The following is a 23,873-nucleotide window of genomic DNA, read 5'->3' as shown; positions in this document are numbered from 1 at the left end:
CAAAAATGAGAAGTGTGAGAAGCCATAAATAGTTGACATGTGTCAAGAGGGGACCAAAAGCAAAAGGGTATAGAGGTTATTGTACACAATTTCTCTCTGCACATGCAAGACACGTGTTAATACCTCCGTCATTTTATAACGTCTATAACTTTTTCGTATGATATTTTTTTATAAAAAAAATTTATCATAATAACAAGCGTTTCTTTATCTTTAATATGAGTATGATTTTTGTTATATAAAATTTAAAACAAAAATTACGTCATTGTGTCTTTTCGCCCACCATTGTGTCTTTTCGCTTATCAATGTGTCTTTTCGCACACCATTGTGTCTTTTTGCTTATCATTGTGTCTTTTTTCGTCAATGTGTCTTTTCGCACACCATTGTATCTTTTTTCGTCATTGTGTCTTTTCGCACACCATTGTGTTTTTTCGTTTATCATTGTGTCTTTTTTCGTCATTGTGTCTTTTCGCATACCATTGTGTCTTTTCGCACACCATTGTGTCTATTCGCTTATCATTGTGTATTTTTCCGCCATTGTGTCTTTTCGCACATCATTGTGTCTTTTCGCTTATCATTGTGTCTTTTTTCATTATTGTGTCTTTCAACTCATCATTATGTTTTTTTAAATACTAATAATACCGTTGTGTAATAATAATATGTAAAAATAATGATAAAATAACAACAAATTATCTAATACATAAAACACAATGATGAATAACTTGAAACGTAAAACACAATGGTGAATACGTATAACACAATGATATAAAACGTAAGACACAATGGTGAATACGTATAACACAATGACCTTAAACTTAAGACACAATGGTGAATATATATAACATGATGACTTGAAACGTAAAACACAATGGAAACAACATATTACACAATGACTTGAACGTAATATACAATGAACGTAATACTATTTTTCAAAAATTAAATGAATTTGTCATATGTTAATCCGAATAAAAGACAATGAACGTATTACACAATGACTAAAAGTTAATGACGAACAAAATGCCACAATGACGTAATCTTTGTTTTAATTTTTGTCTTGAATATGAGTACCAATTGAGAAATATACTGATCAAAATCTATAATACAATTCATATGAAAACTCACCTAAAAGACACAATGAACAACAAAAAAACACAATAAAAAAAACCCATTAATTTTTTTTTTATTTTTATATAACAACTAGAAAGATCACCCCGCGCGTTGCAGCGGATTTATGATACGATAACTCGACCAACCAGTTAGTCGACTTGTGAGGAAACGTGCGTTGTGACAGACCTGGAACAGGTAAGGCAATAGAACCATATAAGTTTAGAAAATAATCCAATCACATATGACAACTTTGTAAGTCAAATAACCAGTTAATAAAAAGATCCAGATACAAATGAAAATTTCGACTTGAAAAACCATGTCAGTTTACCAAAGGATCCAGTTACATATGACAATATTGACTCTGAAAGTCAAGCGATCGGTTTACAAAAGGACACAATTACATATGACAATTTTGACTTTGAAAGTCAAACTAACCCCTTTGATGTGAGGTTGGGCACCTTAAAGAAGGATCAGTTTTCTTGTTCCAATACTTGTGTACGCTTGAGCCCTTTGGTATGAAGTCTTCAGGTTCATACTATGAGTTCTAATACCTGTGCAAATTACCGTGTCTGTCACTTGTCAGTACACTTTAATATTATTAATTTTATTAAAAAAATGTCAAGTCTATCTTATCTAACCTTGGTGCAAAGCTGTAGAGTCAATTTAATTCCTACATGTTATTCAATTCGATCTCAGAGTACTTCCTTAATAATGTAGGCATGACCCTTCTGGTAGTAGTCTCAAGTTCCAATACCTGTATTTCGTCGCCAATTATCACTACACAATAATATTATTATTTTTCTAAAAAATTACATGTGTATGGGTCTATCTAACCTTAACGCAAAGCTTTTGAGTCTATGCTAAAGTAACCAAAAAGAGATGCAAGAACATATTCTGGTATAGCTTATCACAATCACATCTCTATGTGCTTCATGTATTTAAAATATTAAATTGAATCATCTTTAAAAATTATGCAGACAACTGACACATCAAAGAACAAATCCAAAAAAAGCAATAGCTTCAATATCATAAAACAAACCATCAAATTAGAAGCAGTGATCGCCTGTGGACGAAGCCTTCTTCATTGCAAGCAAAACAATGAGAGCTGCAAGGTTAACAAAATCGAAACAATGAAGTTCAAATCAATCTGGTGAAACACCATAATAGAGCATCTACACTCACAGCCGCTCTTTCGCAAGGTAAGTAGCGCGGCCGTTGAACAATCATGGTCGTCAATTACCAGAGCCCTAAACCCTAAGCCATGAGAGCTGCAGGGTTTACCAAATCAAAACAATAAAGTTCAAATCAGGCTGGTGTAACAACTCGGGTTTTCAAACTTCTACTTTTATCTGATTCGGTTCAATGTTCAGGTTATTTTTATTAATGAAATATAACTTGCGTTTATCAAGCTAAATTGATTTATTTTTATTAATATTTAATTACTTATAATTATAACTTTTAGGTTTTGCCATTTTTAGCCCAAAAATATAAACGTTTATCTTTCTTTGTACCACTTTCAAACTTCAAGGTCCATTTTGTAACTTTATTGTAACCCATCATCAAACTGGTTATCCAGGACCCAAACCCGAACCCGTATGCGATTTCTTGTACCCGAAGCTGATGAACACCAAATTTGGTTAGCAAATCTCGTGTAATTGAAGATTTGGATCTCGTAATCGTTTATACATGTCCAACGCGGCCTCACCGACGTTTTTAAACAAGTTAATGATATCCAATTAATCCGTTCATCCATTTTTAATCAAACCGACAATCTTGTTTAACCATTGATCACGAAATCGTTTATAATATCACAATTAATTGTACAGATATGTTCCTTACATAGTGTCCGACCTTTTACCCCTATTTAATTAGATCAGTTTACTCGTTTTTATCTCGTTCATCAACCAAGAAGCGTCGGCCCTGTTCTGATCCAATTCACCTATCTCTGATCATCATACAAGGTAATTAATTACATGTTTAGAATCGCAATAGCTTGATGAACAAAAGCCCTAAGTCTTTGATCGTTAACAATGTCAGTTTGGGTTAATTGAATCTGTTAGGGTTTGCTCTAGAAGCTGATGTTTATGTTGTTTATAATTACGGGAAAACAGAAATTTTGGCTTATCATTAGTAGCCCAGTTGGTAGACACCATGCATCGTGGGGGGACCGGTCGCGAGTTCGACCCTGCCACCCCGTATTTTTAGTTTTTATTGTTTATTTTCTTTTTAAACATTTAATTACTATATAATATTAATAATAGTATTTAATTAAAACCATTTTATTAAAAACCGACTTTATATACTCGTTTAACTCATGTTTATACGTATAGTTATATATATATATATAGTATTTTATAAATTAAATACTAAGGTTTTTAATATATATATATATATATATATATATAAAATCAAGTAAACTAATTTTATATATATTTATAAAACTACAGATAATAATTATTAAGTTATGTTTTCTTAACAATTATTTCATATAATAAAACTTTACATATGTTATCATATTATTTAACTAGTTTTCGTAATGAATATCGTATTGTACTTAGTGTATCCGTTTGCTCTCGTTTCTCTTAGGCTTTAACGTTCGCGTGTGATTTCTCGCATTCTCATTTTCTTAATCATCTGTTGTTCGTCTTTGAGGTGAGTACCACATTCCCCTCTTTTTACTCGTTTTCTCATGTTTTGGGGACATATGCGTAAAACTTATATTTCTCATATATACTTATACTCAAAACTGCAACTATTGTCTTATGTGTTAACAACTTATACCTTACTTGTTTATGTGCTTATTTGCTTTGTCTGCTTCCGCATTCGGAGAGGTCCAACATAATCCCAGTCTAGTATGATCATACGCCAGTCGTTATAGCCTTTGTGCTTCTCGACATCTCAGTTATACTTGCTTATTTGGTTAATTTGTTATTCTCATATGACTTGTTGCAGCTACGTATTTGTTATATTTACTATATGTACAACTAAACTGGTGTTTTGCTCACTCAACATGTGTTGTTGACAAAATTCTATTTTATACGCATATGCAGGTTATCGCTTGAATTAGTTGCAAGACTTTGTGAATATTTAGTGAAGAATTGTGTTATAAAAGATAAAATCAAGATTTAAATTTGTGTTTATTGTTTGTTTAATGAGTTGTATTTTGTATTTGATTTATTTGAAAATTGAATAAAATTAATAGATATTGTCATTTAAATATTGCATGATAGTACCTTAAGAGCTGTGACAATCAGTTCGCGCCCCGGCAATTCCGCCCTAGGTTGGGGTGTGACAGCTGGCGAACCACAATAAGGATAACTTGAATGGAGATAGGGACCGTGAAGAGGATGTCATAGCCAACCCTAGCGTTTATTTGGGCGGTTTTGTTCGCTGCCATGGCACTCGTTCTCTCTCACCCTGTCTATTTCTATCATAGAGACGAGTAAAGAAAAAAAGCATAGAGGCCACGTATCGAACATCCATCATCCATTCACAAAACATACTCAGTAAAACACAAACCTCATGTACAACACAAATAGCACAAAGTACAAACCCTATTACACAACAAAGTTGCAAATTATATATATATATATATATATATATCATATCATATTAAAGATAAAAAATGCTTATTATTACGGTGATTTTTTTTAAAAAATATCGTATGAAAAAGTTATGGACGTTTTAAATTGATGGGGGAATTGACATGTTTCTTGCATGTGGAGAGAGCAAGTCAACAAATGTGGGTTATTACATTCATGTTATTTCCATAAATTTTTATTTATTAAATTAATCTCAGTCATTCAAATCTAAGATCAATGGACTGGATTCCTTCTCACCCTTCTCATTTTTGTTGTCCATTGTATTTTAACTTTACCCCATATATATATATATATATATGCATTAGAATTAATACTCTTCTTAATTATTAAAACCTTCGTAATTATTTTAAATAATCTAATATATTTACATATATGTATATAGTTTTAACAAATGTTCGGAAAAGTGGCTAGATAATGTGTCGATTTTAAGAAAATATAAATTAATTATAAGTCTTATAATATTATAATATTAATTTAGGTGATTTAATATATTAATATAATTATAAAACAATTAAAAAATAATAATAAGGATAAAAACGAGGCTGGGGGTTGGCTCAAGCCTTAGGAAACCACGCACAACCAACTGCACTAACAAGTCTGTTGTGTCTGATCTGCACATAAAAATATATAACCAGATAGAAACCAGACATGAATGAACATAAACCCTAGCAACAATCAATCCGTTAAACTGATTGTTAATCGATCAATTGATCATAGGGTTATCGTAATACGAAGGACGGGGAACACAATGATGTATCAGATTACTTTTAACGATGAGGTATAGATGTACTAATTGAAGCTGACGACGGACGCGACATGGGCAACGAACGAGTAGGTAGCGGCCGATTAATATACAATTAATTAAAGGGTTATGGATGGCTATTGGCTCGAGGTTGTGCTTGCCAGATCAATTGAATTTATACAATCGTTTACATGCATAATAAGTTAGGGTTAGGGTCGGTTGAATGATTTACGAGTTGCAGATTCGTTTAGACCCGATTAGCATAATAATATTGTCGGTCACATCGATTAAGGAAGAATAACACAAACTTTGATCCCATTTCCTTATTGGGGACGAGAATTGGGGAACAAGTCAAGAAGCGGGTTTATGGTTCGTTATACGGGTCATGGGTAAATGGGTATGGATCTTGGATAACGGGTTGGTGGGTTAATATCATAAAAATGCAGAACTTGCAATAAGGTCCTTGGAGATTAGGGTTGGGATCACTTTGAGGTCAAAGTTTGGTTTCGGTTTAAAACATATATATTTCAAAGTAGTTATATATATTATGTATATTAATTATGATATAAGAAACAGTTAAAAAAAATATAAGTTACTCGATAAACGTGATAAAACTTCCCGAACATCGAAATGGGTCGGGTTATATCAAAGATATAGTTTTCGAAAAAGTCCGAGTTGTTACAAAAGACATACTATTAATACGCAGTTAAATATAACAAATACAACAATCATTTCTCCTTCATTTTCTTAATTTTATGGCCTATAATACTTTTTATTGGGGTCGGAAATTTTCCGCTATATGCTCGCGGAATAAAATTGGGTAAAAAAATTGTTAAAAACTAATATATTATCTTCTAAATAAAAGAATAAATAGTGAAGAAAAAAATTAAATACAAAGAAGGACAAAAGGAAGTTCATTTTATCAATCTAAATCTAGAATATGAAATAATTAATATATAAAATGAAATAACTAATAATATTGATGATCACTCTAACATTTACTTTTCAATGGACCCATTATTGGCATATATTCAAATTCTAATTTCTAACTTTAAACATGAGTACCTTCTTCTTTGTAAAACCCACACTCACCTCTGGCATCTCCCACAGTCATCGAAAAATTACCAGCGAGTCAAAATTTAATATTTTTTTCATCTTACGTTCTCACAAGCTTCACATGGGTCTGTGTCAAAATTTCCTAGGGATCGGTTGAGATTTTAACAAATAAATAATACTAAAAAGGTAAATTTCATAGGGTCAGTCGACCCTGCACCTTCATAGTAGGCCCGCCTATGAGCTCAGCTACTCATTGAAACAACACTCATCATCTGGGACGAGGCGCAATGCGCAATGAATTGTTGGAAATGTTTCGAATCCCCCGACAGAACTCTTAGGCGTATTCTTAACGAGCTTGGCAAACCTTTCGGTGGCAAATCTATACTCTTAGGAGGAGACTTCAGACAAACACTACCAATAAAAAAAGCTTCAAAGCAAACTATTTTATCTTTATCATTTCGTAGATCATACCTATAGAAGAAATTCAGAATATTTAAGTTGAGCTTAAATATGCGATTGCAAATGTAACACCCTTGGCAAACACAACATCGTCCCACTCTTAGGCAAATCCCACATCGGCCGTGGACAACAGAGATCATTGGTTCATAGGTAATGTCCTGCCTCTTAACATCACCAACACGTTTTGGGCTTAGTTGGCTGTGGAGCACATGAAAACTCAACGGTTAAGCGCGCCTATGTGGAAGTAGTACTAGGATGGGTGACCATCTGGGAAGTCTCTACCTGGGCAACCATGAACAAAGTCGTGAGTTCCCGGATGGGCAACCCATCGGGCGCAAAGCGGACAATATTGATGGTACGAGAGGCCGGGATGTTACAAGTGGTATCAGAGACACTCCTGTGCCGTTCGGGATGATGGGACACGCCTCATCAAGGACGATGAGTCCAAATGAGGGTTGTTTGTAACACCCTTGTCAAACACAACATCGTCCCACTCTTAGGCAAATCCCACATCGGCCGTGGACAAGAGAGATCCTTGGTTCATAAGTAATGTTCTGCCTTTTAACATCACCAACGTGTTTTGGGCTTAGTTGGCTGTGGAGCACATGAAAACTCAACGGTTAAGCGCGCCTATGTGGAAGTAGTACTAGGATGGGTGACCACCTGGGAAGTCTCTACCTGGGCAACCAAAAACAAAGCCGTGAGTTTCTGGATGGGCAACCCATCGAGGGCAAAGCGGACAACATTGATGTTACAGCAAAGACCATGATTAAGTGAAAAGGAAAAGGATAAAATCTTAAAGTTTTCATCATGGTTGCTAGCTATCAGTGACGGCCTCATAGGCACACGTGACGTCGACGATCTGCAAAACACAAAAAACATTGAGATACCATTTGAATATACAATACCTTTTCATGAGCATGCACTCGCCGACTTAACTCAATTTATATACGATGATAACACACTGAGGTATCCATCTGAGTCTACATTCTCCGAAAAAGCAATAATTTATCTACATGTAAAACCATGTTTTGCACATGTCTGTATGAGATTTTACATGATGTTTTCTCATTTCTCCACTTGAAAAAGAGGTATTAAGCATGGTAATTATGAAACCTAAAAGTTATGCTTGGTGCAACCTAAAAATTAATTTATCTTTAAGACTTCCCAAAAACACGGTCCGAGACTCCATGTTTTATATAAAGAGGTAAAAGAGTAAGGACCAGACCGACCCTGAATATCGAACCATTAAACAACCCAAATTTCATGCTACAATACGGCTTTACGGCGTTTTGTCTATTGTGTTTCCGAGTTCATTCAACTAAAGAAAAGATAGAAAAGGAAACATTTTTTTTCTTTTCATTTCTCTTCGTTCTTCTGTCTTTCAGTCCCATCCCTTTCCTCTCCTTCTGGTAATTAGGAAAGGTAATTAATATGGCAATTATGAAACCTAAAAATTAGAATAGGGGTTAATGTTTGGTGTAACCTAAGGATTAACCAAAAAAGTAATAAACCTTTATTTCTGTAGAGGTGAAAGAGTGAAGACCGGACCAACCTTGGGAATTTAGGATTACCAATATCCGACCCATTACCATCCTTAACTATCATTGTTTGAACTCTTTTAACAATAAGCACCATCCTCTTTTCATCTTCTTGTTTCTTCCAAAATAAACCAGACCACTTTCTTTACCAGAAAAACTTCCACTTGTTTGTGGTTTTCATTCTCTCTCTTCACCTTAAGTTCACATATTCATATAGAGACAATCATAGAGTCAGTCAAGATTAGATCATATACCTACTAATTAAAATTAAAAAAAAAACAAAAATAAAATTCATGTGGTAAATATGGTAATCTATACTATATATAATACATAAGTAAAGGGCAAATTATGACGTTTGTTTTAAGGGATTTACAATTTCTAATGCATAAGGTACAAGTGTAACAAATGACAAAGTGGTCTTTTAAACACAATCTACCACACGTTCATTTGATTTCAACAACTATAATTACGAGTTTGGTACCTCAACTTTAGTCAAATTTTGTTAATTTAAGAAATAATTACAACTTTCATCTATCATGTTTACCCAATTTTTACTCTAACTTTATTTCTTTTGGTTTTCTTGTTATATCTTTTATAAAAATATGATTATAACTAAATCTGAACATACCCATTTAACGAGCTTATTTTTATCAACGTGACAATATAATTTTTTTGTAAAACAGATAAACGGTTTAAATTGTACAAGTCATTAACGCATGGATATATGCATGAATGTACAAGTTAGTTATACAACTAAAAATTAATTAAAAGTATAGTATCTCAACTTTAATCAAATTTTGTTATTTTAAGAATTACTTACAACTTTGACCCCTCATGTTTATATAAATATTATTATTTTTATATGTTTTACAAAAATATGATTAAAGGTACTCAAATCATATAAATATCAAAATAATCAAGGCGAACTTGTGTTTAAGATTTTATCTTTAATTTCGAGTTGAGCTGAGTCGGCTCGGTATGATGGTCGACTCGAGCTAGACTTGGCTCGCTAACAACCTTTTAAGTGTTGTTTCCCGTTACATCGTGCGGACATCTGACTAGTTATATATAATGGGGGAGAGATTGGCAAATTAAGACACTTCTTTTAAATAAAATGCAAATTATAATACATAAGTTATAACCCAATAAAACATGTTGAAAATGGCAACATAAGAATAAATATCACGTGCACTTTTAAATAGTAAATATAGTTACAAATTTGCCTCTTAACTTTAATCACATTTTGTAAATTTAAACAATACTTACAACTATGGCCCTTAATCTTTTACATATATACTCTTTTTATTTTCACTTTTAACCCAACTTCCTCCATGAAATTTTAACGGTCATAACTTTTTTATATGTTAATATTTTTTACAAAGCATTGCACCATAAAAACGAACATTTTATTATTTTTAATTTGAGTTAAAGAAACAACATTTTGCGTATGGGTGTTTGCGGTCTGGTTTTGTAAATTTTATCATATTGCTATAGTATTTTCAGTTAAAGAAACAACATTTTACGTATGGGTGTTTGCGGTCTGGTTTTGATGGTTTTTAAATTAAACCGTTAGTAACGTTTTTTTGTCATCGAAAACCGAAACCACCCCGTTGAAAATTGAAATCGGCTGGCCAGTAGTTAAAGAAAAAAAGTCAATCGTAAAATAATACCAATGACCGGTTTGAACGTTTCACGGTTTCAAACCGAACAATGAACACACATAAACTTGTAATGTGATTACCAATGTCCGCATTTCTCGCTGAATCGCGAGGGCACTCGACTAGTTATGAAAAACAAGAATAGGGGTTAAGTTTGGTGCAACCTATGGATTAACCACAAGTAATAAAAACCAGACAACCCAAATATCTCACTCAGTACGGTGCCGTTTTGCCTACTATTACTGTACACAATGTTTTCCACATAAAAGTGTAAAACCCTAGAATTCTTTCGTTCAGCAAACATCAAAAGTCAGACAACGTGCCTATTGACATCCAAGAGAACATCATCAAAAGGCTCTCTCTCAAACCATTGATTCAATGCCGATCGGTATCCAAAACATGGAAGTCACTCATCGACAGCTCTCGTTTCATTTCGGAATATAACGCCCGAAACAAACAACACCTGCAGCATCATCTGCTTGTCAGGTATGATCCCAACCATAACATTAGTGAGCGAAAATATGTTTCAGTTGTTGATGATGATGATGATGATAAGGATACCTTTCCCAACCAGAAAATTTCCGTTACTAAACACCCGTTAGTTAACATGCTTATCTCTCCTGCCATATTCGGCAGCTCTCATGGCTTGGTGTGTGTGTACGGTGTTTATCGCGACGGCGGTGGTGACGTAACAGTACCGATGGCTGTTATTTGGAATATTTCTATTAGAAAAGCTGTTGCTGTTGTCTTGCCTAACGTGGCCGATGTGAAACAAAGCATGTACGAAGTTCTTTTAAGTTTCAGGGCTTGTCGTGAGACTAATGATCCGAAGATTGTCAAGATCACACAGATTAAGAATCGGAATGATGTGGAGAGTGTAACTTGTATTCCTTATCAGGTAGAAGTTTTTACGTTAAGCACAGGGGCTTGGAGAAGTCCGTGTAGCACTAGCAATCTTCTTCGTAAGTCGATTACACTCGGCCGTAGACAAGGTGTGGAAGGGTTTTGCTATTGGCTTGCTACTGATAGGAGTGTTGTAGATGGTGAACTTGAGTCTTATAATCTCATTGTTTCATTTGATCTGACAAGTGAAGAGTTTACAGAAATAAGCCTCCCAGATGATCTGGTAAACCGGTCTCACAGTACTTTGTGCATCTTTAATCTAAGGGAGTCTCTTGTTGTGCTTGTGCGTGATGAGAATGAGTGGGTTTATAATGTATGGAGGATGGAGGATGGTGTACCAAAGTCGTTTACAAAGCTATTCACTATTTGCGCACCCAGTGCAACAATACTAATTAGCGTACTGGAATTTAGGAAGAGTGGTGAACCTATATTGGAAATTTCAGGACACCATCGTGGCCCGTTTGACGCTTAGGTATCGGTTGTTGTTTATGAACCCAACTCAAAACACATCAGCAGTTTTGGATTTGATGGAATAGGTTTATTTCGTGTGTATCCCTACAAGGAAACATTACTTCTGCTTGATCAGCCAGAATTTACGGTTTATGACAATGGTAAAAGCTACATTGCGAAGAACGGAAGTCTTTTGAAGCATACATACGACGCATGAACCAATAGCTTGAAAACACTTTTGCCGCTCTAATTATGCAACACAAGATGATCTTCAAATATCAAGATGACGTGGTTTCAATATATCTCTCTCTCTTCATATTTGGTATTCTCTTTAATCATTCCTTGTTTCAGAAACTGAATTTTAGTTATCGTATGTTTGATTTTAAATTTGAGAAACTGTAATATCTATCTTCCCCAAAACAATTCTTGAATTTGGCATGTAAGATTGGAATGTGGATTATGGTGGAAATGAAAAGATCATATGTTTGTTAACTGCTGATTTTTATCATGTATAAGTATTAGAGTTTCATGGACTTAGCTGTCCACTATTAATGTTCTTGCTTCTCTTATGAAGATAGTGGTTTGAAACATAACTTAAAACATGCCAAAATAGCCATTCAATCTTAAGGAGACTTTAATCCGGCTTGTTTTGCTATTTATGCATGATGCTATACCATATGTAGATGAAACATGTCTACATGTAAATCGCGTAGTGTCTATCATTCTGTATATGGTAGGAATGTGTGTTGGCTTTCTGTTTTGATACAATCCTGCATTATATATGAAAGCTATTGTTTATTCTAATGCTAAACAACATAGTACAAATAACACATTTAGAAGGTTGGTGCCTATAATGTAAAATCAAGATGCTGCATTTGTTGTTTATGAACCTGCACTGCTGACACATTAATGCTTTGGGATGTACTACATGCAGTTTCTCGGTTGGTTTGATTCTGGTAATTTGTGTTTACATTCGAAAAGCTAAACGCATCACAATGCAGGTCAATGCTTATGTTAGCTGTGAGATTATGATTATTATTTTGATGAATATGAACTTTTTATGAATACTATGTACGAATATGCTGTTAACACAATCTATTTTGATGCTTATAATTATTTTAACTTATTATTAAATGTATGGTTTTATGAAGTTTATTGCTGTTAATAATTAGTCTTGCAAAGTATTTATACACATCAAATGTAACTAATGTTTGAAATAATTCCGATCTCGTTAGTTTATTAAAGAATAGTTGAAACTCTGTTAGAAAGTATAGTTACTATACTACTGTTAGTTCTGAAATTGTAATTAGTTAATAGTTTGTGCTAATGTTGTAATTAGTGAAACAAATAAACGAAGCGTTGTGTTCATTTGGTGAACCATCGCGACAATAGGATTGTAACATCCGTTGCAACTTCATCTGCATGTTCACATATAAAACGAAACCAATTTAAATTTTGCGTATATGAAGTTTTGGCCTAAAGTCAGCAGGCTGTAGCATTATTCATTTTGACTTTTGAGGTCAAATATGTCAACTCTGAAGATCAAATCTTGTTAAGTAACCCAAAGTATTAGCATTATTCATCCAACCAATTTTGCATTTTGAAATTTATATTTTTAACTAAAATTACAATTTCAAACATGCTTTATTAATCCATATTGATGAACCTTGAGACTCGTTTATTTTTGATCTTTTTTTAAGTGAGTCAAATATACCAATGATCAGGGCCAAGCCTGGGCCGAGCCTCGGTCAAACCAGAGCTTGAAATGTTACGAACTAAACAGAGTTTTGAACATAGAACTCGAAAATAGCCGAATTTATGTTCTTATAAGTTAAATGAGGCAAGCTCGATATTAGTTCGGCTCATTTATTACTTTTCTCCTGTCTGTTTTTTCTTAAATAATATATCATATTTTTTTTATTAAAATCATAATCATTTAAATTTGTGTGGATCAAACACATTCATGCAAAAATCAAGGAAACAAAATCCTTCTTTAACTTATCTTTTCTCAACCTTAATCCCCTTCTCTTTCTCTTAATCATGGCTAATCCACCATTATTAATCCAAATAATAATCCTCCTAATTTCTTACATTTCTTCCACCAAAGCCACCACCACAAACCACCAACAACCACCACCCCTGACCCTCGACTACTACGCGAAAACATGCCCCCGATTCCACCAAGTCGTCCAAACGATCGTCGTCCCAAAACAATCAACCACCCCCACCACCGCGGCCGCCGCCCTCCGCCTCTTCTTCCACGACTGCATGGTCGGTGGCTGCGACGCCTCCGTACTCGTCGCCTCCAACTCCTTCAACAAAGCTGAACGCGACCAAGACATTAACGAGTCGCTCGCGGGCGACGGGTTCGACCTCGTGACACGCGTCAAAATGGCGCTCGAAATCGAATGCCCCGGCGTCGTCTCATGCGCCGACGTCCTCGCCATCACCACCCGAAACTTGATCATCCAAGTCGGGGGCCCACATTACGAAATTAAATTCGGGCGGAAAGACGGGTTGGAGTCAAAAGCATCGAACGTCGAGGGAAAACTCGGACGGGCGAATATGACGCTAGATTCCATTATTAAAATAATGGAATCTCATCATTACACCATCCGAGAAATGGTGGCCCTCATGGGTGGGGGCCACACAATTGGGTTTGCCCATTGTAAAGAATTTCAAAGTCGTTTATTTGGGCCCAAACCTGACCCGTCGGTCCACCCGAAATTAGCGGAGAGGTTAAAGAAAATGTGTGCAAATAGCACGAATGACCCGACAATGTCTGCGTTTCTCGACCCCATATCGGCGGGGAATTTCGATAATATGATATTTAAAAATGTGCTAAATGGGCTCGGGGTCTTGGGTACGGACCAGGCTCTGGCGTCCGACCCGAGAACCCGACCATTTGTAGAGGAGTACGCTAGGGATCAAGTGAAGTTTTTCAATGACTTCGCACGTGCGATGGAGAAGACAAGCGTGTACCAGGTGAAAACTGGGAATCAAGGAGAGGTTAGACGCAGATGTGATGCATTTAATAATCATCCGATGGGTCAGTAATCATATGTGCTTGTTATATAATGGTTTGTATGGTTATGTATTAGAATTTGTAGAGTTATTATTTAATGCTTGTCTAGAGTTGTTAATTATTGTACATTTTATATCATGTAATGAATGTAGATTAGTATTTCTAACACAATTATTGTACATTTTATATCATGTAATGAATGTAGATTAGTATTTCTAACACAAACTGTTGGTGGATGTACATTTATATTATTAAAAACGATAAAAAAGATTGATAATTCTATTAAACAAAAAGACTTGTCAATGCAAGTAGGTATCATAATTCTATTAAACAAGAAGCATAGACAATACTGCGGTCATACAATGTATTGTTCGTTTAAGATGCATGATTCAAGTGTGCTCTTTGAAAGCAGGAGAAGGTTAATCTTCGTTGAGCAACTAGTCAAGTTTGTCGACGAGTCTATAGTCGTTTGCAAAGTGTAAGGTTGCGAAACACCTTCGTTTTAAGAGTGTTCTAATTTTGGGTGAGGACTCGACTTTGGAATTCTTTATCATGAGACGATTGTTGCGGATAATTCGAAAGTGTTTCAAGTTATTTGTTTTATATGTATTTTACCATTATGTCTTACGTTGCAGCTCATTGTGTTATATGTATTTCATTATTGTGTTTTACATTTCAGTTTATCGTAACATGTATTCATCATTGTGTTTTATGTATTAGATAATTTGTTTGGTATTTTTCATTATATTTACGTATTATTATTACACAACGGTATTATTATTATTTAAAAAAACACAAGGATGAGTTGAACGACACAATGACGAAAAAAACACAATAACAAACAGAAAGACACAATAACGAAAAAAGACACAATGGTAAGAAAAAAGACCCCATGATGTACATTTTTTTATATAATAAAATCATACTCATATTAAAGATCACTTGTTATTATGGTAAATTTTTTTAGATATCATATAGAAAAGTTACAGACGTTTTAAAAAGATGAAAGGATTAACATGTGACTTACATGTGGAGAGAGAAAATGTGTATTATTATTATTATTATTATTATTTTTATACCATTTTTCTTTGTTCCCCACATGATACATGTAAATTAATTATGACTTCTTATACTTTTTATTTTTTTTGGCCTCTGCATACACGCATACATTTTTGTATGTAATTTTCAGTTTATATATATGTTAGGCTCATTTTGTGTTAGTCTTTCGTATTTTTATTTAATGTATTGTTTATGTATTTGTTAGCTTGTTAGACTTATTCTTTTGTATGTCTGGCCCAAGGCCATTGGTTTTTGAGCCAGTGGGCGGTGAATAATAGAACAATAGTATATGAGCACACACACTATATATAGTGTGTGTAACTCATACAAATAACCTTTTGTCAAATCTTATCTTTAACAACTTACAAACTCTCTCTTCTCTCCCTTTCTCACGCCAATAATACATACCAAACAAGATCTGAGATCTCGGTCCTCACTAGTGTAAAGGTTGATCCAAGTAAACTAGTAATAGTGTTATTAGATCCGGACAAGGGACTTACAATTGGTATCAGAGCTTTCGGGTTCTACAAGTTGTAAATCTTGGGTCACAAACTTGGATTTTGGTCTTGTTTGTTTTGAAGACGGATTTTCAAGAGTTCTTGTGGGTTACGGGTTCATAAAAGTGAAGGAAAAGTGTTCAAAAGTTCATAATCTTTATGTGTTCAAGCTTCGGGTGTTAAAGTTTGTGTGTTGTTTGTTGAAGATTCAAGTGTTAAAGTGTTTAAAAGTTCAAAGTTCGATTCTTAAAAATGTTAAAAATATTGATGTTTGTGAAGATCCATAAAGTGTTAAAAGGGGATTGAAGTGACTTTCATAAGAAAGGCAATCTTGAAAAAGGTGGCAGAAAAGTACACACTGTACTTTCCACAAGTACAGTTGTAATCGAATCGATTGTGTATTCGAATCGAATTTCGTATTCGAATCGAATCAAAGTTTTAACTAATCGAGTTCAAGAATAATCGAATCAAATCAAGTTGCTTAATCTAATAGAATCTCAAAGTATTCTAATCGAATCCAAACTATAATCGAATCGAATCCAGATTACATTCTAATCGAATCACAACCTAATCGAACTGAATCACTATTCGATTAGATTAGAACATTCGATTAGACTATAATCTCATTCGATTAGATTCATCCATTCGATTTGATTATCAAGCCATTCGATTACTTTATACATTTTCTCAGAAGATGCTTATCCATTCGATTACCCTGCATTCGATTACATTTCATTCGATTACCTTGTATTTGATTACTTCCCATTCGAATACTCCATACTTGTGTTATTTCAGCAGAATCTGTTAAGTGTTTGTGTTTGATCTTGAAGTTGGTTAAGTAATGGCAAATCCAAATGAGGAAGTTAGGAATGAAGCTGTAAGAAATTTTGTGATCTTTGAGAACGAGGCCGGAACTACAACTAAGCCTCCAAAATTGATGACTTGGGACAATGACTTTGAAGAATTCAAGTAGCGGTTTAAGAAATACATTAGGTTCTTGATTATAATCCTCTTAGATCATTTAAGCAAGGTCCACACATTCCTATGACCACCACTATTGATGGCCCAGTTCCTAAGCATGTGACTTCTTATAACGATGATGATAAGAGATATCTTAGTGAAGATCAAAAGGTCTTTGGTGTTCTTAATGTTTGTCTCTCACGGGATTTTGCTCAAACCCTGAGAGATTATACTACTGCCAAAAGTCTATGGGATGCCAGTTGCAAGTTTGAAGGAAATACTAAGATGAAGAACAACAAGAAAGGAATGCTAAAAGGAGAATTCAACATGTTCAACCATGTACAAGGGGAATTAGTTGCCAACCTCATTCATAGATTTGAAACGTTGAATACCAAAATCAAGAGTGCTGGAATTGATTATGATCCAGTTGAAATAAATGACAAATTGCTTAACTCCTTTCCTTATGCCTGGAATAGTAGTGGGATCACAATCAAGAGAACCACCAATCTGCAAATTACCACCCTTGCTGACTTGACTTCCATTATCAAGTCATTTGAAATGGATGAAAAATTAAGGATGGGTAATCATATTAGTTCTCTTACTCAAGTAGGAATAGCTACTAGATCAGGTGTAAGCATAACATTTCTGAGTCAAGCACACTCCGCTGTTCACATTGGTAACTCTGCTCTCAAGACTACTGCCGCACCTCAAGCACCATCAAGCTCAAGTTCCTTTCATGTTGCAGTTGACAAAGCCGTTGCACAAGCCTTAAAGGCTCATGGGATTAATACAATAACAAGCAATCAAGCTCACTCTACCCCTCAAACCCTTTCAGCCAATGACTCCAATGTGGCACTGTTTCATGCCTTTATGGTAAGCCATGAGGAGTTGTTGCAAGGAAAGCTGCTTCATCCTTCTTTTGAGCAAGGAGATCTTCCTGAGATCAACTAGAAGGATCTCAAAAAAATGGACATCAAGTATCAAATGGCTATGGTTGTTCATCGAGCTTCAAACTTCATGAAAAAGTATGGAAAGAACAGTTTCAAAGATGCTGATGGGAAGAATATTGGGTTTGAGAAAGACAAGCTGCGTTGCTACAACGGCAACGAAACATGTCACTTTGCAAGAGAATGCACCAATCCACGATGGCTGTCAATGACATCAAGATCACCAAGATGTCTAACAATGAGGGTGCTAGAAGACATGTCAAGGGGCCCGTTCCAAGTTACTCCTCGAAGCCAAGAATCCCAAGAATTAGTCAAGGAAGCTCATCCAAGGGAAACTTCGAGTCGAGCTCAAAGGCCATGATTACAAGAACTGTTGAATCAACTCAACCAGATTGGGAGGATGAGCAATTTGAAGAGTTGAAGAATCCTCTAACATTTGCTGGAATAGCCTTCATTGATCAAGCAAGCACCTCATCAAGCCTTGTTGTTGGAACACCTTCACCTACCTATGTCATTCCCGAGGTACATAAATTTTGCTCACAAGCTTGTATTGATAAATTTATGCACTATAGAACTCATAATGCTGCCATAATAGATGATAATCTTAGCCTAGATGTCAGAATGATGATCTTGGGAAAGCTGAAAAGATTTATGTCTCTAGGATTAAAACTCATAATAACGATATGGCTAAACTTAATGAAAAACGTTTCCAAGCTGAAAAACTAGCTGAACACCATGAAAAATGTGTTGTGGAATTAATTGCTAAAATTGACAAATTAGAGCACAGTGGAATAATTGCTAAAATTGAGTTAGCTTCTAGTAAGCTTAATGGAATAATTGGGGCACAAATTAGGGTGAAAGTAAAGGCTGAAATATGATATGATCATACTGCTGTTCCACCTCCTTTTAATGATAAATATACCAGTCTTCCTCACTTTAGCTCCAACACCCCACCTGAGAATGAAATGCTCTATGGTATTGGTCATGTGCCAAAACCAAAGACATTTGTTCTTGCTGTTCCAAAGACTGTTGATCCAATTCTTTCATCAATTAGTTCTAATGGTAGGTCATCTTCTTCGGCAGGTCGTGTAGAAGAAAGTGATTGTGTGGAAACAAACAAGGGTTTTGGAGACAAACGAATTTTAAATTCACTTTTTGATTCATGTGTGAATCTAAAATCATCAATTGATAACCCAATGTTTAATAATAACAATTTGAAAAATGTTTTGAATAATCATGTATTTTGTAAGGGTGTTGATGTTAGCACTCCTATTGATAATGTGAATGAAAATGATGTTTCCATTTCTGAAACTGATCGTGAAACTGTTTTTGATGAGATTGTTCATAATAGAAATATTCAAGAAAATGTGTCTGTTGAGACAGACAAACCTAGTTGTTCATCAAGAAACTGTAAAGTAGAGGGGGATGAAGTTAAAGAAATTTGTTTTAAAAGCAAAAAACCAAGTACTTCAAGTAAATATATATATATATATATTACAACATTAACAAATTCATGTTTTTCAACCCAAATTGAAACAATGGCAACATTAATAACTGTACCTCTTCTTGAAGCAAAGTAGGAAGGTTAACCATAGAAACAAGGGTGTCAATTTCATGAAACAATATATTATCTTTGATAGGAGACCAGGTCTGCGGCGGTAAAGCTAGTAAAAGTGCTGTAATAGGTGGCACGTCTTCATCGGTCACTATCCCAGACACTACTGTAACAGGTTGCTTGTCTCAATTGGCTTTTATGCAACGAACACATGTTTCCCGACAGCAAAAACCATTAGAGGATTCACTTTGTTTTAAATATCCTGCTCCTTGACAACACTTGCTTGCTGCAGTATCAGCCAAACAGGCTTCTTGGCCCGAACAAGGTGGGCCCGGCAACCTGGTTTTTCAAGTAACAAAAAATATGCAACGTGTTTGTATAGTTCAGTATCCCGAACCTGTTTCAGTATCTTCCCCTACATGAAACCGATAAAAGTTGTAATATGAATCTTGATTGAAAATGGGTCAAAAACAAGCTGACCAAAATACTGTAATATTATAAGATACCTTGATTGAAAGCCGTTCTTGCTCTTCCGGGCTTAAACTTTCATCACCCTCCTCTGCTCTCCTATCTTCTGGGACCCACTTAATAAACTCAAGAAACTTTGATGTCATAGAGCTAAAAACAATGTACAGAACATCTTTCACATGTTTCACATTCTTCGAACTCAATAATTCCCGAACGTCTTCCAACAAGTACTTTGCAATATTAACCCAACTCTCTTTCTTACAACTCTGCAAAAAATGACAACACACAACATCAAAACATGTGTGTGTGTATATAAATATATTATACAGGTAAGGTAATGCTTAAATGTACCAGGGTATAAAGTAATGCTGGTGGCCTTTGAAGCCTGGATATTAGCATGAAACCGAAAGAAATAAACATCAAGTCAACAACAGGTGATCACCATAATATTATCTCACCAAATCAGTAATATTATGTATCGACAAATCGGTATTACCGAAAGAAATAAACATCAAGTCAACAACAGGTGATCATAAACTCCTCTCTGGCATCTTCAATTCCAGAATTTCCATCCAGGTTATCATCCTTAATTTGCAAATTTTAACTTCGCAATGAATCAACCGCTGGTGAAAACTATTCAGTTTGATCGAATTTAAATTGCTCAAAACTCTACATGAATTGCAGCAAATATTAATAACAGCTACCTCTGGCACATAATGCATAAGCATAATTTCAGTTCTTGATTTCAAAGTGGCAACCGTTACATGTTCCTTGCATTTTTAGCTTCACAACTCCAAATAATCTGTCAAAATTAAAAGTGTTAAATAGACGATATCATATATTTAAGTTAAATATACAATAACCATAGTATCAAAGAAGCATACGGATCAAATCCTATGTACTCGATGTCACCGCCATCATCCTGCACAACAGATCGTATTCGAGTTTCCAATAACTCTTTAATCATCGCAACAGTTTCTGAGTCATCCTGCAACATTATGTGACAAATGATCGGTAACTTTAAAGATCAAATATACACTTAATTGCTGCTACAAAAAAACAGTTACTTCATGGATGGCTGTATCCATAGAAGCTGAAGTGGTTGCATCCAGAAAGAGTGGCTGCCCATATGAGTAAAGTCCATAATTGCTGCAAATATTTTAGGTTTTAGAAAATCCCAAGAAGCATCTTCTGACTTTGTTACAATTACAAACTCTGAACCGAAGAAAACATGAGTAATTCCTGCACCAGCAGCATAATAATGTTAACGTCATTAGGTCATCTATATAACCATGAACACACGAGTATAACAAGATGACCTCACCATCAATTTCATAAAGGGCCTTTGCTAATGGTGAATTCAAGTACCTTGTAATCTTGCATAAACTCATAGTGCAACTGTTTTTGGGTTTGCTCGCAGCTTTTAAAAACTGATCTAACCCGTCTCGTGTTCCATTGTCCACTTTGATGCAAAATAAATAAACTTTTGGGCAAAAGGAGTGAAATAAAACCCAAATTTTCCCCAAATTTAGCACTCAATTTTAAATTAAACACAAATGGAAACCAACTGATGTTGTATCACTGATTCATGTAACAATGACTACTAAAACACCGGAAGGCTCAAAAGGTATGTGCGTTATAAGTTCAACATAAAACGAAACATGTCCAACTCAAGTCAATCAAAATTGCACAAATGCTTTCAAAGTTTAACAGATAAAAAAAACAAACCGTTCGTTAGCATCCAAGTTAACTTGCAGGGCGATATCATATCAATAACCTTTGCATGCTAAGTAACACAAGCTTCTAAATTAAGTTCCTTTGGAATCCAACCATATTATAGACCTGAAAACACATTATAGTCTGGTTAGTTAAATCTTTAAAACATAATTGTTTAAAATATAACAATAATTTGTTAAATTCGAGTTTTAAAGTAGTAATATTCTACAAAAAGTTAATTTATCCATTTCCAAGTTAAATACGACGTGTTCATGTAAACTAGCATATATATGTGAAACTTAAATAATCAAAACTTACGAAATTTATTTGCTGACCATCACAAATCATCATCGTCTGACTCAACACTATTAATCTCATCATTGGAATTTTCGGTGGCTGAATCACCCAGGTGTGACTCTGAACCAAAGTCTTCCATACTATGATCAGAGTCAGTTATCTCATCATCAACAAAATCATCAATAATGCCATTAGAACCCTGGTTATCAACATTTTCAATAATTTCTTCTATAATATCTTCATGGAGAAGGTTGACGTCTTCTAATAAATCTTCAGCATTCTTGTGTTCTGGAATATCCCACAAGTGTTTGTGGGCAATTCTTTCAATGATTTTCCTTTGTGAATTTGGTTTAAGTGCATCATTTATATAAAATACTTGTTTAGCCTGGTTTGCCAAAATAAAAGGATCTTCCTTATAAGCATTATATAAACATTATGGGACGTGTCAATGCTTATGAAATGAGGTTCAAATATTACGTGTTTTCTCCGTCGATCAGTATCAAACCATGTGCATTTGAATAAAACAACACGATAGCATCTTATAAATGAAATCTCAATGACTTCATCAAGATATCCATAATAATCGTCTTCGACATCATTATGAATGCCAGGGACCATAACTCTACAATTTTGTGTTTGCCTACGATCATCTCTCGACTTAACTAAACATTTAACTCCATTCACTATGTATCCCTTTTGTGATAAACTGGTTATCAGGAGGGCAAGACAATGCATATAATTCTTCATTCATTTGGGATGGATTTAGCGAATACACATCTCGAATCTGTTCGTAATTTTTTTACATAATAATCATGTCGTTAGAGTGAAATACCAAATATAAAGTACAGTAAGTAAACAGAAAGTAATTGTTACCCGTTTAGCAAACCAATCCGCGAATGTAGACCGTCGCATCTTGGAAAAATCTGATGATTCAGGATGTTGCCTTTGTGAAAACTGTAAGTGTTCTCTGTCATTTGTAAATAAATATCAGTTTATTGACATGTGACATTTGATACTAATTCACTACCAAAAATATATAAAATAAAAAAATGAGAATAAAAAACTTACTCTAAGTACGTTTGAACTTCATGGCAATTGTTAAAGATAAACCATATTTCTTTCTTCATAAGAATACTAGAAAGGTTATAAGCTTCTTTCTTCCCAATACCTCGACCATTTACCCTAAAAATATCCAACACAAAACTTCGAGTATCACTAGAGGTTTTGTCATCGTTTCTGCCACGTTTCTCCAACTTTGATTCAACACCTCGTAGATAGTGTTGTCACACCCCGACCAAAGGCGGCGGAACATGCCGGGGTGCAACCGATTGCCCAAATACACAAGACACTATTTAAAGTGATAATATTAAATCAACTCATTTATTTCATAAATCAATAATCAACACCTCTCGTTCACACAAACAAATTTAATACAAGTAACATTTATATTGTTCGTTTTACTAATACCCTAATAGTCTTGGTAATGTTTCTCAACAAGTCCTCGAGTCAAAAAAAGTCAAACCTGTAACATTTCATAAAATAAAGTTTGTCAACACAAAGGTTGGTGAACAATTCATAAGTTTGAGCATATAAGTATATAGTAATAAAAACCACAAAACTTTTATACAAACAATAAATAAAAGCTATAAACTTGGATAAATTGACAACTGCGCTAATAGAATTACGTTAGCGCCACCTAGCTATAAGGGGATGCCAAATAGTCTAGGATTTTATAGTTTATCGTTAATTGCATTACGTTAGCGTCACCTTGCCATTACCAAATGGTATAGGATTTATAGATTCCACCAACCAAAAGCGATAAACACATAGACAA

The 23,873-nt window shown here is 34.6% G+C and overlaps 1 protein-coding gene, 1 long non-coding RNA gene and 2 pseudogenes across 3 annotated transcripts; 2 read left to right on the top strand and 2 right to left on the bottom strand.

The window, feature by feature from the left end:
* Positions 1–1,198: 1,198 nt before the first annotated feature.
* Positions 1,199–4,554, bottom strand: LOC143575808 (uncharacterized). Of its 2 annotated transcripts, XR_013142834.1 has the most exons (4): positions 4,412–4,554; positions 2,144–2,426; positions 1,743–1,881; positions 1,199–1,655 (listed from the first exon to the last, which is right to left on the bottom strand). It is a non-coding gene; the product is annotated as an uncharacterized LOC143575808 (long non-coding RNA). The 2 variants fall into 2 exon arrangements; XR_013142835.1 differs by having other exon boundaries at positions 1,743–2,372; positions 4,442–4,537.
* Positions 4,555–5,479: 925 nt separating this feature from the next.
* On the top strand, positions 5,480–12,341 carry LOC143575800 (F-box protein CPR1-like). The gene is made up of 2 exons (XM_077060075.1): positions 5,480–5,484; positions 10,460–12,341. The coding sequence occupies exons 1-2, from the start codon at positions 5,480–5,482 to the stop codon at positions 11,535–11,537; spliced, it is 1,083 nt and encodes a 360-aa protein (XP_076916190.1). The 3' UTR covers positions 11,538–12,341.
* Positions 12,342–13,256: 915 nt separating this feature from the next.
* On the top strand, positions 13,257–14,649 carry LOC143575807 (peroxidase 41 pseudogene; annotated as a pseudogene).
* Positions 14,650–19,852: 5,203 nt separating this feature from the next.
* On the bottom strand, positions 19,853–21,980 carry LOC143575799 (nifU-like protein 4, mitochondrial; annotated as a pseudogene).
* Between the last annotated feature and the right edge of the window lie 1,893 nt (positions 21,981–23,873).

Source organism: Bidens hawaiensis, unplaced genomic scaffold (assembly GCF_021521415.1).
Source record: "Bidens hawaiensis isolate Kalapana, Puna unplaced genomic scaffold, B.hawaiensis_p1.1 tig00027752_1, whole genome shotgun sequence".
Lineage (NCBI taxonomy): Eukaryota > Viridiplantae > Streptophyta > Magnoliopsida > Asterales > Asteraceae > Bidens > Bidens hawaiensis.
This window is presented reverse-complemented; position numbering and strand designations above follow the sequence as displayed.